Source organism: Triturus cristatus, chromosome 5_2, assembly GCF_964204655.1.
Source record: "Triturus cristatus chromosome 5_2, aTriCri1.1, whole genome shotgun sequence".
Lineage (NCBI taxonomy): Eukaryota > Metazoa > Chordata > Amphibia > Caudata > Salamandridae > Triturus > Triturus cristatus.
Window position 1 is genome coordinate 172083923 of NC_140588.1, and position 17916 is coordinate 172101838.

A 17916-nucleotide genomic window follows, 5' to 3' on the forward strand; every position below is an offset into this window, starting at 1 on the left:
TTCATCACTGTGCTATACGAGTTGACGCTGGATTTATTTTCTCCCTTTTAATCACTACCCTTGGAGCTGTTATATGAAATTTGCTTTTGGGAGTTAACATGTATTTATTACAAAACTGGATTGAATGAGTGCAGCAATAAAAGAACCACTGTTTTAAAATTTTGTTCCAATCCAAAACTAAGTTTAAAAAAAAAAAGTCGCGCCTATGCAAAGGCTAGTGGCCTTGGCAATGAGTTTTAGCCATGTTGAACACCAGCATGGCTGCTGTTCCCCATGACTAAAGGTTAGTGGCATAGAGGAGAGTGGCATGGAGTGTTGTAGAGTGGAATGGCACAGCAAGTCGCAGAGTGGCACAGAGTACTGTGTACTGGAGTGGCAGAGTCGAGTCACATAAAGTGGAGTGCCATAGAGTAGAGTGGACTGCTGTAGTGTGCATTGGTGTGGAGTGTTGCAGCGTAAAGTGGCGAAGAGTTCAGTGGTGCAAAGTGCAGCTGCATAGAATTCAGCAGCATATAAAGCAGGGTTGTATTAGTGTTGCATAGTAGAGTGAAGTGGCGTAGAGCGCATTGGTATAGAATGCATCAGAGCAGAGAGGCATAGAGTATAGTGCAGTGGCACAGAGTGGAGTGCTCTGGAGTGCAAAGTGCAGCGGCGTAGAGTGGTGTGCTGCAGAGTGCTGTGGAGAGGCATAGAATGCAGCATTGCAGAGTAGAGTGGCGTAGAGTGCAGTGGTGCAGAGTAAAGTGCAGTAACGTAAAATAGAGTGAACTGGTGTAGAATGCACTGGCATAGAGTGTTGCAGAGTATACCGGCGTAGAGTGCAGTGCCATAAAATTCAGCAACGTACAATACAGTGTCGTAGAGTGCAGTGGTTTAGCTTAGAGTGGTAGATACTAAAGTGCAGTGGCATGGACTGGACAGTGGTGTAGAGTGACAGACAGTGTAGTGGCAGAGTAGTGCAGACTGGAGTGATGCAGAGTGCAGTAGTGCAGAGGCGTAGAGTAGAGCATCATAGGGCAGAGAGGCGTAGAGTGGTGTAGAGTAGCGCAGAGTAGATTGTTTCAGAGAAGAGTGCAGTGGTGCAGGGTAGAGTGCAGTGGTGCGAGTAAAGTGGTTTGCGCGCAGTGGCATAAAGTGCAGTGGTGCAGAGTAGATCAGAGTGGCGTACAGTGGATTGGCATAGAGTGCAGTGCTGTGGACTGGAGTTGTGTAGTGGCCTAGACTGGAGTGATGTAGAAAGCAGAGGCGAAGAGTGCAGTGCTGTAGAATAGAGTGGTGTAGAGTGCATGGGCATAGAGAAGAGTGGTGCAGTTTAGAGAGGAGTAGAGGCGTGCGGAGTGCAGTGGCGCAGAGTGGTGTAAAGTGGAGTGGTGCAGAATAGAATGCAGTGGCATGGAGTAGTGAGGCGCAGAGTGGAATGGCGTGGAGTGGGGTGCGCTTGGTGTCGTAGCACACTGCCATAAAGACAACACATTTTCAATTAAATGACCAATACATTTGCACACACATACAGTCTTACTTATAAAACTACACAGTGCACAAACGATGTGTGGAAATGGCATCACCTAATGTATTGATTTGTTTTGATCATATTAAAGTGTTTCCAACACACTTTAAAATTAATTTAAATTGTGCTTAATGAGTTCTTTCACAATTCTGACATATTCTGTAATACTTGCAATTTTCGTTTAAATGTTGTGTGCTAGGAAAAAAACAGCAAGATTGTCACATAAACCCTCACTTTTAAGTCAGAGAAAGGAAAGTAAACACCAAGCTCCCTTGGAAGGCAGAGCTTGACATCTGACCCACTTCTTTGAATGCACAGCAAATGTGACCAGATAATTTACACGCCCGTTTACAGAAAAGGGCACTTGTGAAAAATAAAAGGAGAGGTAGTGTGAAAAGGCTTTACTCCTTGGGAGGGACACACTCATGCTGGACAGCCTAAAACAAATAAAGCCAGCAAATAGAAAACCAGAAAATGTGAGTCACACACCCAATTGTAAGCAATGGGCGGAATGCATTCACAGGGAAGCTTTCTGAATGTCCCCAAGATGTCTTTAGCAAACCAGTCAGCCATGAGTCTGGTAGGTTGCGACCTAAAAAATACATTTTATAATTATGTAAATATATTAGTCTTTTGTTGCCAGTGCTGATCCCGGTGTTAATCTGTATTAAAATGGGGCATATATAGAGAGACTATGCTGGGTGATTAATGATCAAGCGGTGTTAAGAGCGGGTAGCTCAACAGTATTCCAGAGCACATTTCACCACTGCAACGATTCCTTAACACTAAAGCAATGAAGAAGAGGCATACTGAGAGACAGGATAAGAACAACAGTTTGCTTTCCATGGGGCGTTACAATTTACAACTATACCCACGTGCCTATATACTATGTGCTTGTCATATTAGAGAGAACCAGAAAACAAGGATCAAAAATTAGAATCCTGGGAGGGATTATACATAGCATTTTTCAGAAGATCTTAAATGTATGCATAGATGTGCCAAAGTCTGATCCTATTAAGTGGCCGACTCTATGAAGAAACGTTTTCATTTATGTTTGTGAGCATAAGGATGTTGACATTCAATAAGCAATGTTCTACTTAAGCACCATATTAATCCCTATTTCCAACCAACAGACCGAAGTTAAATTACATAAAACAGAACAGTTAGACTGCATAAAAAATCTTTTCTTCAGGATATGTCGCTGTCATTGAGGAACCTGTGCTTTAGTTTTTTTAAGGTTGAAGCTAGAGGATGACAGGAGGGGAAGCTAGACGAAGAAAGCAGAAAAGAGAAGAATGCTGAGAAAGAGGAGAAAAGAAAGTTGCTGGGAGTGGAGTTTAAGTTAGTCTGAAAATATTCTGTTCAGACTTCAAATATAAACAAAGGAGAATACATGTTCTGTGATATACAAGACTTGACTTTCAGTTGTTTTTGTGAAAAAGGAAAAAGTTTCCTTTTTTTGTGCAGTTATTTCTTTTAATTGTCCTTTGTCTGAAATTGGTGGGTTCTTCATATTTTGACCAGAACCAACAATTTTTAGCTTTGGAGTCGCAGGAGCCTAACAATACCAGAAAAAGAAACCCGATATGGTAGAAATATTGCTTACATTTGACCACGTGTAGAAAATACTGCACTGCATGTTGATACAAACGTAGGGCTTCTTCGTAATTTTTTGCTTTATCTTCTTGCGCTGCTTTGCTAGCGAGGTCTATTGCTTTCTGTACAAATAAAGAGAAAAGGAAAATAATGTTCAAAGGGCATTTACAACAGTTTAATGGTTAATACTTTGGGTTAGGAGCAAAGCTAAAGATTACACATGGATAATTTAGTGCAAAAAATACTCTGTTGAAAGGACAAAAAACTGATAGGCAAAGCCTAGCATTTTTATAATGGACGTTTTCACAAGTTTCAAAATACACACAGAACTACTACACCATATCATCATCAGCACAGTTTTCCCAGAACCACACAGTAGGTACAGGACAAGCAGCAGCAGCAGCAGCAGTCCAAGCTTCCCTGCAACAAGCAAATCAGATGCAGTATGGACAGCAGAAGTTCAAACCTCTTTCTACACGTAGCATGGTCATCACCAGTACAAGCTTCATTCCACAGCATTTAAAGCTGTGGACAGTGAATTAACTAACCAACAATGACAAGTCATACTTTTGGCTGGCATTCGATCTCTCACCAAAAGCATGCAGGGTATAGCCTACAGTTCAACATTCACAGACTCTTTCACCAATAGCCCATTTGACTGTGCAGTTGGTAACATGAGCAGATATGCCCCTCCCAGTGTGGTCTCCTCCTAAGCGCTAACCAGTAAGCCATTTCTAACTAGTATACGGCACCTACAAGAGGACCTGCAGGCACGATATAGCAAGGTGATTGCCATTACCATAACCCACTGATTTGAGCATTCAGTGATAAATTGCCCTAAAGTAACTATCAAAAAGACTAGGCCAATTTCCCATCACTTAACTTCAGTAGCACCTCTTGCAAAAATGAAGATCTGTATATTCTGTATTTACTGTTGTGACTGCTTACTTTCACTGCCTTACTGCATTTGTTTCCACCTTCTGTGATAATCTACCCTGTATGCCACATCTCGATTGACCTCAGACCCAGCTACATATTTGCAGACCGCTCTTGTCCTATGAGCGGTTTCACCACTGGGTGGCGAGGTTAAGGTAATCTTTCTGTGGCATCTTCCTTGGAAATTCCATTAGCAGCATTTCTGCTACTTCTAGGTAGATCTTTTCAACACATACACTAACGATTGCTGATTTCCTAGCACTCAATGGTATAGTCTATACCTCGTACACCATGGTATCACAAAAGGCCCTCAACATAGGCTATGTCTGCATAGCTCATGGCCTGGTTTGACCAAGCACCCACTGGGATTAGGCATCTGTCGCTCCCAGATGGATAACGTAGAATTACTCCTGCTGCTGAACAACCTCTCCATTGACGTTAAGCCACCGTCTCGCTTTAATACACACTATAAAGTATTTCCATGATTGAATAACAGGTCCTCAAGTGGGGTCAGGTCTTTGTCTCATCTGGGTAGACACAGTAGAGCATACACATCAGGTACACTTCCGTGATCCACTCTATGGCGATCTCCATTTATGATAGAGACCACTCCTAAAAAGGATAGGTACCTTAAAGTGCTAAAACAAATACATATTGACCAGAAGTGGCAAGTTAATTCTGGGCCAGTGCTTGTACCACAACATTGATTATATTACCACAGCACAAAGTGCTATAACTTGGCTTAATTTTGGGACCACTGACCGATGTAAAACCATAGGGGGACTCTTGATGCTGCCATAGGACTTCGCAGAATGTGTTGGACGAAAACTAGAGCCTGTCATTTTAAAGTCTTAACCTTTATTTTTTCAGAGCAAAAAGTAATAGTCCTTGGTGTTTTGGATTCTAGGATACTGGGTAATGTACTTGTTGGGGGACATCTCTCACTTAAAGGGCAGGGACAGTTTGTCTAGGCTGTCCCTCGAAGATCTTTCTAGTAGATGGCGGTCGACAGGCTGTGAAGTGGTTTAACCCTTCAGGCAAAGAAAGTTCAGATTTTCAGCAGACAGATGGATATAGATTCTTCACCAGCTCCTGCAAATCAGCTTTACCGATGCTTAGCAAAGTTAGGTACAGACTGGATAGCCAGTATCAACACAGATGCACACAATCAGGTGATTCACATGTACGGCTCTGACTTTGTGGAGGTAATGGAACTCAAAATGGAAGACCTAAAGTTTTTACAAGAAAAGAGTCGGTAGGCACCCACCTCTCCCATAGGGTTAAAGTAAAAAAGTCTGTACTCTACTGTAGATAAAGGTGTCATCAGTATCAGCCTAGGTGGAGAGGGCACTACTCAGCCTCTTTTTAGTAACCCTTTGACACCTGAGTGCATCTCTGATCTCTCATATCAGCTCATTGGAGGAAAACGCACCGTGCAATCCAGAAGACATACAAGGAAACGGCAAAACAGATCAACAAAGCCATACAGAGGGATTTTGTGCAAACATATGACTGCCAATAACATGTTTTTCATGTACAAATGCCTTGTGGGTTTGATGTGGAGGACCACTGCTGAAATATCGTATAACTGTGCGATATCGATTGTGTGCTGTTAATGCTCATAATCAGCCTTGGCGCCATACTATTGGCATCCCTGTCTCAGGCCTCCACCAAACTGCAATTCAATCTGGTTTATAAATTAAAAGTTTTTTTTTAAAAACATACATTTTCTCCAGACCTGCACAAATGCTCAAGCTACCACCAACTGTTGCTACTATATGCATCCCCACTTCGAACTCTGCATTGTACCTGCAATGTATGGCACACTTGTGGCCCAAGTAGTGGCAATGTTTTTCAACCCTTTCAATTTGTCAATTTCAAAGCCTGGTTTTGCAACCATGTATATACATATATTTGTGGTGCAGATCTCCAGTGATATGGGGATCCTAAAAGGGTATAGAAAATTTCTCAGCTGTTTGGAATTTCTTTAAAATATATAATCCTTTTACAGGCTACTACTGGCACACAAGCTAATAATGTCTTTCAAGGACAAAAATGAAGGGGCGGGCCATTTCTCATTTTCAGGCACAATTTTAAAGTAACACTGGACCAGTCACTGTAAGCTATGTCTACTATCAAAGAGCAGATATTTAAAAAGTTGGCAGATGTACAACTCCATTTTCATCTTTGAAGGACCCGGTCAAGAGACATTCTGGGAGACAGTGTCTAGAGAAACTAACAGCCAAAGATAAAGGTTGGGATCCTTTCACTCAACACAACCTAGTGCATTCGAAAAATTGAACTTCTCTATTGTGGCAAGCTAAGCAGAGCCATTTTCCCCCAGGTAAGGTGCAAACTTCCTCAGAGTCTCTGTTCAGGAGGAAGATTCGATCAGGTCTGACCACCATTTCAAAGTGTTCTACTACTCTTCCTGGAAGGATCCTGAACCAATAGGCACACAGGAAAATGAAAAGGATGGAGCGGAGAGGATTTATGAGATCAGAGCGCTATTGACTATGCTCTATCTGTCAGGCCCAAGTAAAAGGCAAAGGAAGCCTTATTGCTTTCACATAAGTGGCTGGTAGGCTGGAGGGCACAGAACCCACTGGACCTGGAGGAGCATAACCTGTGTGCCACCAAATGGGTTCCCTTTTGAACGGAGGCATATTATATACAGAAGAGGCTGGGCCAGCCACTAAACACGTTTTTTGAAATATCGGTCCTGGCTAGGTCATCCATTCAGGTGTCCAAGCAGAAGTCCAAAAGGCACTGAAGAATATGGTGGGCTGTAATGGCACAAACTGTGGCAAAAGTCTGGACCCAGTTTGATGCAGATGCCAGCAGATCTGGATGGGGAGATGTACAAATCAGCTTTCCACTGTCATGACAGATGGAACTGTGTGCACTGATAAAATGGAAGCAATTAGATGCTGGGCAAGTTAGCATTCCTGCTTAAATTTCCAACTTCCTGAATTGTTCAGTTGTGGACCCAACTGTTAAAGCAAAATAATGAATATTTTTCTTTAGATCTGGAAAACTGAGATCGGTTATGCCTCTCCATCAAGTATGATTCGGCAGATAGCTGCGCTAGTCAAGAGCCAGAAGGCCTCGATCACCCAGTTCACCACAAATGAGAACCTTACAAGTGTAGTTTCCAGCACTGCGAAACCTTTCTGAGATGGTGCAATCCTACTTGCCAAGGGACCAGGCATACTGAAAATTCCAGCACGAGGTCCTAGTCTCTCTGCTGGAGGAAAGGACTTTGCGGTGGGTGTCATGGAGATTTCAGTACACAATGGGATTTGCCATGCATTTTGGGGAAAAACAGCCTTCTTAATCCTGGAGCCCACGTACAAGCAGATACAAGTTGGCATGGCTGATTTGATCTCAGTCTTGAGCGGGACAAGATCTGGTTTCAGCAAGAATGGTCATGGTGCTTACGTTCCTTTTATCCCTTGCCAAAAAAGTCAGGGCTTACAGGACTGAACCCTTTTAGGTCCCCCATTTGAACAGAATGAGTGCAGAGGGAGTTCGGAGTTTCATGTGCAGACTACTAAGGGGAAAAAGAAGCCAAATCATAAGCATTTTTAAAATGTGGGACATTAACAACATTTTGTATTGGCCGGATAACACTGATTAGACAGACAAGAAATACCTCTAACAAAACTAGTGATAGTATTTAGTCTCATCTTCTGCAAAAGGAAATATTTGAAATCTAACTTACATGAAGACATTTCTGGATTCTATTACGGACAGGAGAGAAAATGTAATCCTTAATTATATTCCACAGAAACGTGTTAAAAGTTATCTGAATAGAAAAAAAAAGCTGGACACCTTCGGACCTTCTATCGGCCGGCAGCATGAGCAGCAGCAGCAAAGGCGAACTTTGGGGTGCCGCTACGGTCAACCCGACCATACACACATAGAGATCACAACTGAAAGGAGTGAATGAGCACACATAACAAAGGTGGCATCAGATAGACCCCCTCAATGGGGTGTTGCAGACTACCTAGGGGCAAGAACGGAGGGCCAAACACCCAAGGTGGCACTGCCCAATGTTCAGAAGTGGAGGCTTCATGGAGTCAGCCAACGTTTTCTGGGGCCCACTGTTCTAGTCACCAACTCTAGAGGCATACACTGAGCAGATGGGATCTGAAGAAATGTGATTACAGCATCGAGTGCCGCCTGTCTTGCTCAGTTGCCTAAAGAACTGTCACTCAAGTAGTGGCTTCCTCGACCCCCTTGTAGTGCTAGACATGGGGCACCAGGGGAGCCTTGGTGACCGAAGGCTTCAACTGACAAAGTGCATTAATAGACGTCTAGACTGAGCATTTATACACTGATAAAGGAGGAATGGGAGCAGGTGCAGACCAGTTTCTGGTGAGCCTGGTCCCTTTAGTGGAGTCCTGGGTTGCAGAACCCCCCTCCCTGAGGATAAGTGTGCATCAGCTCACGTGACTTTGTAGGGGATCCAATCAACTGACACTGATTAATGGCTTAGCAGTAGCTTTATCTTATAACTGAGCTGTCTCCTGCTATGATGGTGTGACCTAAAGAAAGGAAGGGACAGCCGACAGAGCCACACAGTGAAGTGAGCCTATGGGGGTTTGGAGGCAGAGGGCACATTTAAGTCGGTAGAGACAACTTGAGGGGGGGACTCTGAAAAATTGTCTTGGTATTGCAAGTTATCTTGTATGTTAAGTCCAATCCGGAGCACAAGATTGATGATGTAGCAATTGACTTCAAGCTGCTATGCACCAACCACAGACAAATGGCTGAAAGAGCGTCACAAACTGACCCCACACCATCGTAACTGTGTCACACAGTGCATGAACTACACACTGAAGTAAAAGAACCACGGGGATCATAAAATTAGTGAGCAACATGGCGGAGGACGCGAAGGGGTGTTATCCTAGGGACAATATTCCTCGGGTGCGTATCCCAGAAAAGGCTGAGGGATTGAAAGCAGAACTTTTCCAAGAGCAACAACTGCTTACAAACATATATGACAACAATGCGCCACAGTTCTTTAGTGGAAAAGGTACACAGAGTTAAGGGGTGGCTGTCGGCAACAGGTGCACCACCCAGGCCAATTGCAGCCAGGCTTTTGAATTTATGTGACTGGGACCATATCCTACGACAGGGTAGGTTATATGGCCCATGGACAGGATATATACACATACATATATGCGCCACCGCAATGTACAGCTTATACCCCACATATTACATTACTCATGAAATGGTCAATGACATTTACAATGACATCACTGATGACTTAAGTGATTACATTATCCATTGACTTTTTAAAAAGTTTATGAGTCTTAAATATATTTACTAAAGTGTACTGGTGAATCAGTGGGTGTATGCGTGTCTGCATGGATGATTCAGTGGGTGCATGACTGACTGTCTAAGTGAGTGATTAGGTGTCTCAGTGAATGTATAGGTGAGTAACTGGTTGTGCAAATGAGTGTATCGGTCTGTCAGATGATGTCTAATTGGGTGTATGAGTGTGTTAGTGGGTACATGACTGACTATATGAGTGATTGATTGGTTGTCTGACTACCTCTATGGTTGTCTGGGTGTCTGTGTGTATGGGCGAGGTGGTGTGTGCCTGCCTGTATGGATGAGTGAGTGGGTGAGTCAGTGGCCATATGGGGTACTGTGTGCGTGCCTGAGAAGCTGCATGGGTGAGTGAGTGTCTGTATGGCTGTCGGTGATGGACTGCATGTGTCAGTATGGGCGAGTTATTGGGTATGAAACCGCAGTATAGGTGAGTGACGGGGTATATAAGTGACTGTATGCGTGAGTGAGTGAATACGAGAGTGGCTATATGGATGAGTGTGTACTTCTGTCCCTAACTGTATAGGCGAGTGAGTGCGTGCTACGATTTGTATGAGTAAGTGGGTGTGTGTAATTGTTTGGGTGAGTTAGTGGCTGTGTGATGGACTATATGGGTGAGTGCTTAGGTGTGCAAGTAGTTCTATGGCTGACTCAGTGTGTGAGTGCCTGTATGGGTGTATGAGTGGATATGTCAATGGCGGTATTAGTGAGTGAGTGGGTGTATGAGTGGCTGTAGGGGTAAGTGGATGTGTGTGTAGCTCTATTAATTAGTGAATGGGTGTGTAAGTACTGGTATGGCTAGGTGAATGGGTTTGTGAAGTGTTGTGTGGGAGTGGGTGTATAGAAGATTCTATAGGGGTGTGAGTGGGTGAATCAGTGATGTTATTTGAGATGTCATCAGTGATGCCACTGACCAGGTCATGCGTGATGTAATATGTGAGGTCATAAGCCATGCATTGCGGGGGCACGAGTCACAGTTAACTCAAGTAACTATAGTGGCTGAATTTCTCTGGTTTTGTTTGAGTAAAATCTGACCCAAACTAGAACGTCCTTGTAACCTTTGGTTTTTTTTCTGTGAATTTCTAAGGATTCTTAAATGGTAATTCCTAACTATGATGTCCCTGTAACCATTGTTTTTTTGTTGTGTCAATTTCTGAGGTTTTTTAACTAGCAGTCACGTTTGCAGAGTGGTGGAGAAAGAGGGCTGGGCCTCAGACCAGCTCTCTGGAATTCCGCTGCATAGGTATTATAGGAGGTACCAGGAGGGCTTCTTGGCACCCAAGGTCCCTCTGCAGCCAAGGGGACCTTATCCCCCAACTAGTAGTGCACCAGGAGGCGTTTGCAGTGGTGCAGAAAGGGTGTGTGGCCTCAGACCACCTCTCAGCAATCCTGCTGTGTAGGACTTAATGGAGGTAACAGGTGGGATTGTTAGCCCCTAAGGACCCTCAGCAGCGAAAGGGACTTCATCCCCCAACCAAGAGTGCCAGGAGCGTGTATGCAGAGTAGTGGAGAAAGGGGGCAGGGCCTCCAGTGAGTTGCTGGCTTCAGATTTTTACATTTTAAGAAGGGGCTGTGTGGCCTCCCTTCCCCTGACCCTATCCCCCAGGGCCAGTCATTTTGTGTTGCAATTAAATGAAACGGGGGGGGGGGGGGGGGGGATGTCTTGCGGCCCCGGGGAGCCCATCCACCGACGCTAGGTCTTTATATAAATATTTTTTAAAGGTGAGTCGGCCGTGCGGTCCCCTCTCCCCAGGGCCGATTTTGGCTCCGGGACCCCATCACCTGGGACCCGGTCATTGCTTTGTTTTTTTTTGTTGTTTCAAGAGAGGGGGGCCAAGTGGCCCCCTTTCGGGCCATTTACGGCCCTGGGGACCCCATTCCCCGGCCAATAATTTTCTTTTTTTAAAGGGAGAGGGCCGAGCAGCCACCCTCCAGAGCCATTTTTGGCCCCGGGAACCCCACCCCCCAGGGGGATGGCCAGCTGGCAGGGGACAGCCAGGGGGGGCATGAAGGCCTCGCGTTCCCGGCTAGTTACCGCCCCCTGTGGGAGCCGGCACTGCTTTTTACACCCAGGGAGCGGATAAAAAGGTGTATAAAGCAAAGTGTGCTCCGCTTTGAACAAGCATGAGTAAAATGCTCTTGCTTGTTCAAAGCGGAGCACACTGTTTATTATAAGATGGCGGGAGCAGTCCCCCCCCCCCCCCCCCCCTCGCATTATAATTCAAAATAGCCCCAGGCCAGTCAGATCTCTGGCACGCGATCAGGAGTGTTCGCAGATCCACCGCAGCCACAGTTGTATATCTGAGGAATCTTTACATTTTTCAGGAACTACTGAACAGATTTACACCATTGAACAAAAATGAGTGCTTTCGGGATCAAGAGCTACCTTTCTGCCAAATTTGGCGTAATTCCGCTCAGCAGTTTGGACCCATTCCCATTTCTCTACGCCCTTGCTTGACAGATCACCCTCAAATTTTCAAGGCAGCAGATGACGTGATTGACCCATTCGTTTCGAAAATGTTGTGAAGATTCGTTAAACGGTGTCAAAGTTATTGGCAAATCAAAAAACGGTCTTCCTATGGAAACTAGGTTCTAACTTGAACTACTTACTGGCGACCACCAATAGGTAAAATAGCCGACTATACCACACAATTCAGAGACGAGCCTTCCTGGATGTTACACTAGCATTCAACTATGCAATACAAAATATGCATTGTTGTATCCAGAGGATAGGATTTAGATCTTGGCAGATGAGCTACTCCGTTACAATGGTACTGGATACCCCATCCACCGAAATATACATCCCATAGGATATAATGGGATTTATATTTCAGCGGGCAGGATATCTGTCACCGTTGTGACAGAGTAACCCGTCGGCCGAGATCTAAATCAGTCCCAGAGTCACTGCGGATGAAACTACACACTTCTTGAATCTGCTGCCTGGGCAGGGATGGGGACTATAGGGATTCCCAGAACAGAAGCAACAGAGAGGCCAGGATTGAGTAAAAGAAACAAGAGAACCAGAGTCTTTTGATGGAAGCCTGACAATGGAACAGGTGGTACAGGACATTACGAAATACAGAGATCAACTGAATCAGGATTCAGAACATGGGTCACAGGATAAGACGGAGGGCTCTGATGACCAGTTGTTTCAGATTCGGAGGCTTGGCCAAGAGGTCACATCTATGTCATCAGAACCATTTGCTTGGAGAGGGGCACAATGTGTTAAGGATAATGGATGGGGCGTCCAAATGATTAAGTATGTGGTTTTGGTTGGGGTGCTTGAGCCTGACTCAGTGGATCCCTCAGAGTGATGTCTATTACTGGTCATGCTCTTATAAGGCCAGAAAACTAAACATGGTTCCGGGGTGGCTTTGAGGCAGGAGCACTAGTTTGAGTGTCACAGACACCAACCAGTCTTATAGATACCACACATTTTTAAATTAGGAAATTAAGTTCACAGTTTGTAAGCTGGTAAAGACGTGACGAGGTAAACAAACCTCAGCCTTGAAGGTGGGATTTGACATGCTGAGAGCAAAATGTTACAAAAGGATGGAAACAGATGTTTTGAACAGACACCAGCAAATATCATGAGGTCGAGACGGACTGGTCCTACAGGCAAGCTGCCCAGCCCTGGCAAAATACATAGAGATGACACTGTGGTGTTCAGTGTTTGCTGGAATGTTGGATTTTAGAGACTCAGATTTTTGTATACTAAATGCAAGATGCTTATAATTTTCTGTACTGAAATACCAGGGGAAATCCATAAAATGCTCAAGAGTGATATCATACCTGCTCGATCCACAGCGTCTGCCTATAGATAAAGCAGAACTTGAAAAGTTACACAGGAGGTCGAAAGGCCAACTGATGAGCGTGGTGTGTTTAACATACTCACGGGGGTGGCGTGGTCATTGGTTTGGATAGCCCTGGGGTGCCATGCTAAGCATATCGAACCTCTGTGGAGGAAGAGGGGAGCAATATAACCACTGAAGGGACTCTGGAAGGTGTAGGCCTAGCTCTAGCAAGTATGTATGCCCGTAACACGAACCAGAATACATTTCTGAACTCTCTTGACCGGAAGCTAGCGAATACGATTGACAGGGCATATCTGGTGGGTAGGAATTATAATAGGGTGCTGGATTAAAGAAGATCTCTGCAGGGAGCCACATATAAGACAATTTTAGGCAGTTTACTTCCTAGATTAAACACTGGCAGTTAGTGGAGCCTTGCATGAAATTTCACCTTGGAGGTACAGAGTACTCCTACTACTTCAGGAAGCATAAGATCCAGACTAGATTAGACATGTTTTAATCAGACATGTGACAGGGATTAAATCAATGAAGCTGGGTATCCGAGTAATACACTGTCCAGTCACAGTCCCCATGTGGATGCATGTGGTATGTGGCAGACACCAATCTATAGTGCCGATCTGGCTACTAAATGTGGATATGCTTCAATATACTCCATTTAGAAAAGTGATTGGGATACACAACATTCATTATTTCACAGACTGGGACAGGGAGAAACGTAGTCACTGTGTAGGATCCGTTTAAGGTTGTGATAAAGAAGGGGAGTGTCCCTCAAGAAAAATTACGGGGAAAAACTAGTGTTGACCCACAAGTTGACTGCACTAGAACATAAGATGCATGAATTGGAGGTGGATGGAGTGAGTGATCCTAAAACTCACAAGAAGAGATCTGAGGCTCATTAAAAGTACCATGACATGGTTACATAGACAGAAGGGTGTACTACAAGGAGGTTGTGGCTAGGCAGCACAGGGAAGGGGTAAGGACATTTGTTGCCTTGGCTAGTTCGTGCTCATGTAAAAAAAACAAAAAAGGCAGCCACCTATGTAATTAGTTTCCTGACTGCAGATATTTTACACACACAGCTAGAAATGAACAGTGCCGTTATGTAAGAAACTCGGGTATAAGTGTGGGAAGAGGGGGGGGGGGGAGAAGAGTGAGAACTTATCTCTAATAATACCTGCAATCCTTGTCAGGAAGAACCCTTAAAGTCATTGAATCAACCGGAGCTCAATACCCTGGTAGCTATGGCACAGAGTAGACAAGTTTAACTTAGGGGTAATGTGTAAAATATGTGTTGTTGGACTTCTCAGCAACTGACCTTCAGCATTCCCTAATCGGCCTGGATTCCTATTGCAAGGAAAACGGCTTAGAAATAAATTGAGAAAATAAAAAAAGTCATTACCTTCTCTCAGACTCACAAGAGGCAATTTTGGTCATGGAAATTAGGCCATCAAGCAATCGCCTGTGTCAACTTCTATACATATCTAGGGGTTGAATTTCAAGCCACAGGATCTAGCAAACGTCTTCTGGAATTGCTCCAAAACAAAGCCACAGGCATTCCATTTGAACTGGACAAAGTGGCAAACTGCCTCACAGGTCCCTCACTCCTAAATGCCAAACACTTGCCTTTGCTTGTGTACGGCCTCAAAGCTTTCTCAGATAAATTTGGAGGATGGCTGAATCTAATCCAAACAAGGCTATTAGGATCACTTTTCAGCTTGCCAAATTCCACGAGGAAAGCTCAAATTCAATCAATAGATCAAGACTTGGCCCAAAAGACACTCCTATTAAAGTTTAGGTTCAAGCTAAAAAAAAAAGCAGAGGATTAGGCGCTTCAGAGTTCATCTTGGACTAGACTGGACTAATTCACCCCCACGCTGAGGCACAATGCTATCGAGGAGACCCTCATGGAACATCAAATAGTTTCACCCTGGTCTCTGAACATCGCCTATGCATGTTTTAAACACTTCCTGAGCGAATCGTCACAGGTCAGTTGATGACAGCCGACCTGCAAATCCCAAGGGATAAGGCTCACAACCAATGTGCAATGTCTACTTACATGGAGGTGTTACCACAACAATACTTATCGCTTCCTTTTTCCAAGACTTAAATTAACATTTGTGAGGCTTCGTATGGATGTATTTGATGGAGGTGAAGCTGTCCAAGGGTGGAAATAGGCCCACCTCTATAACGCTGGCCGTTTTTGCTTTCACCATAAAGAATCTCTGGTCCATGTCTTATGTGTTTGTCCTGCTTTTGCGCAATAGAGACGACTGCTTCCCTGCAAGAATTTTCAAGTTTATGGATAAGGCTGTAGAGAAAGCAGCCAAACAGCAAGACGTCTGCCAAACAGGACGAAAGCAGGCTGTATACTCAGCACTTTTTACTGACTATTTATTTGTCAATAGGGCATTTTTAATTGCTTCTAAAATTAACAGCTGCAGGTTGTCTTAGACTCAGGGCTGTGTTAATGTAGCTGAGCCTAAGGAGTGCGATTCCTGTGATCAGTAGGACCGATCATATAGTAATAAAATATGTTTTTATATTGTTAAACTAATGAATGGAATAGTGTTGTGCCAATTCATTTGAATGATTTTAACTATCAAATAAAGATTTATATATACTATGTTACTAAGCTTAACTTCAGCTATAGACAAAAAAACAGCACAAGAAAAATCCACAACCAATTTAGAAAAAGATGTAATAAATAGAATGGTACCAAAATACCCAAAATCCAACAGTAGACCGGAATTATGAATTTTCAAAGTATAAATTTTAAAATAACATCGAAAAGCATTAAGCGCAAATCGCGGTCATATGATTGTGCCAGTCTACGGAAAGGAAATGTTTTAAGGCTGATCGTGATGGAGCGTAGGTCGGATACAAGTACCAGGTTAATCTGGGTAAAAATGTAACCATAACACTTAAAACCTTTTTGAAGAGCAAAAAGTCTTTAGAGGGGCAATACAGCAGGCTGTGGTTGAAGCTGGGCTCAACGATGACAGGGAACTGAAGTCTGAGGTCTAGGTGAAGGCGGGAAAGCTCAGAGCAGGAAAAGTTCAAGTTTTGTGTCCTAATAACCCTCAACGTTGATCAGATACATGTGGTGGCTTGGTCCTATGAAGCTTTCTATGTTTGAACTTAAAAGCTTTCCTGGAGCATGGAATTCCTCAGCTAGGCGAGGCAGTAGACTGTTGTCGGAGAGGGCTCATTGGAGGCTGGCTGACAGGGGTCCCACTAAATTTGATTTGCATCTGCGGATAACTCAATCTCAAAAGCAATTCACCCCCTCAGCTGATGGCCTTGGCAAGTTGGTCCCAGTCCCATGTCAGTTCTCAGGACAAAAAATTTGGAAGTCACAGGTTTAGGAAACTTTAGTAGAAGTACACTTGAATACCATTCAATGGTGCAGCAGGCCTCGAAAAATCATAAAATTAGTACTGGACCTGCGGGTCTAGTGACTTAAATAATCTACTCGACCAATTTGTAATGCTCTTGACCCATAAACTGGTTTCAAATGATGTGATTGTGGGCAAATATTTTAAATCATTGAGCCGCCATTTTCTTAATTATCACATATGAGAGCACCTTCAAATATGCGAGTTCAGCATGTCTGGTGTACAAAAAAAACTCGTTTGATTCAATAGGCTAAACCTTTTTCCCCATATATAATACAAATACAACCACAGGATAAACACAACCTGTGACTTGCCTCTTGGTTCATTAACAGCATTGTCAACAGGGCGGGGGCAGGAATGTTTCTCAAATCATGTTGAAAAAACTATCACTTTAATAACTACATAATTAAAGCATGAAGTGGTAGCACACTGTCATTTGTAATCAGCAGATTTTACATTAAAATGGCCACAAATTTTCGAACTGACATGTGGTTTACTGATAAAACTATATAGTGTACAAACAATAATGTTTGGAAATAGAGTTTCTGCAAATTTGTGTCATTTGCATTTCACCAAGTAAAGAGTTCTGGTTTGTTTTGCCCCTATTTAACTCTTTGTTTGAAACACATTTCTTAATTACAAAAAAAATGTGCTTTCGTAATTTCTCATATATTTTCAATTATTTGTACTTCTGATTAACAGGATATTTATTGAAATGGCATGTGTTAGAGAAAAGTAACTGGCATCTTCAGACAGCTCACTTGATAAAAACCTCTAACTCTAGTAAGAGAGAAAAATAAACTCAATTTTCCAAGCAGCATTTAGTAAAGACACAAACTGACATTTGACCTCTTTCGTTGAACAGACAGCAAATGTGGCATAATAAAAACAAGATTTAATGGTATCTTTATTGCTCATTCACTTTCTGAATGAACAGAACACCTGGACTACTATGTGCTAAAAATAGCTCGACCTGATAAACTTTTACTTGAAATTACGAGTGGGCTAGTAGATATTTGAGGCCTGTGTAGGACTTTGGGACCAGCACTCCGGGGTCAAGATTCACTCTAGCAAAGGCCAGCAGCAGTGTCCAGGGCAGGTCCAGTTATACTTGGCATGCTTTGAATGCAGTAAATGGCCTATTGAAATTTTTTGTGTCCCTGTATTCCAGCAGTAGTATAAGTAACAAGGGAACCCGGTAGAGGTAGCTAAGGACCACGGGTACAAACTTATTTTGTTAACAAAAGTCCCTAGCTTATTTTTAGTTAGGAAGTCATAATTCTACATAGACTTCAATGAGACCTATGCGAGTTCCTCCTGTGTCCAGCCG

At 43.5% G+C, this 17916-nt stretch overlaps 1 protein-coding gene across 1 annotated transcript in view; it reads right to left on the bottom strand.

Annotated features, from left to right (window-relative positions):
* VPS4B (vacuolar protein sorting 4 homolog B) overlaps positions 1-17916 on the bottom strand; it is a 300050-nt gene that overhangs the window by 246299 nt on the left and 35835 nt on the right. The window contains exon 2 of the mRNA XM_085606937.1: positions 3114-3225. Coding sequence (XP_085463063.1) covers positions 3114-3225 — 112 coding nt within the window. The remainder of the gene's footprint in view (positions 1-3113; positions 3226-17916) is intronic.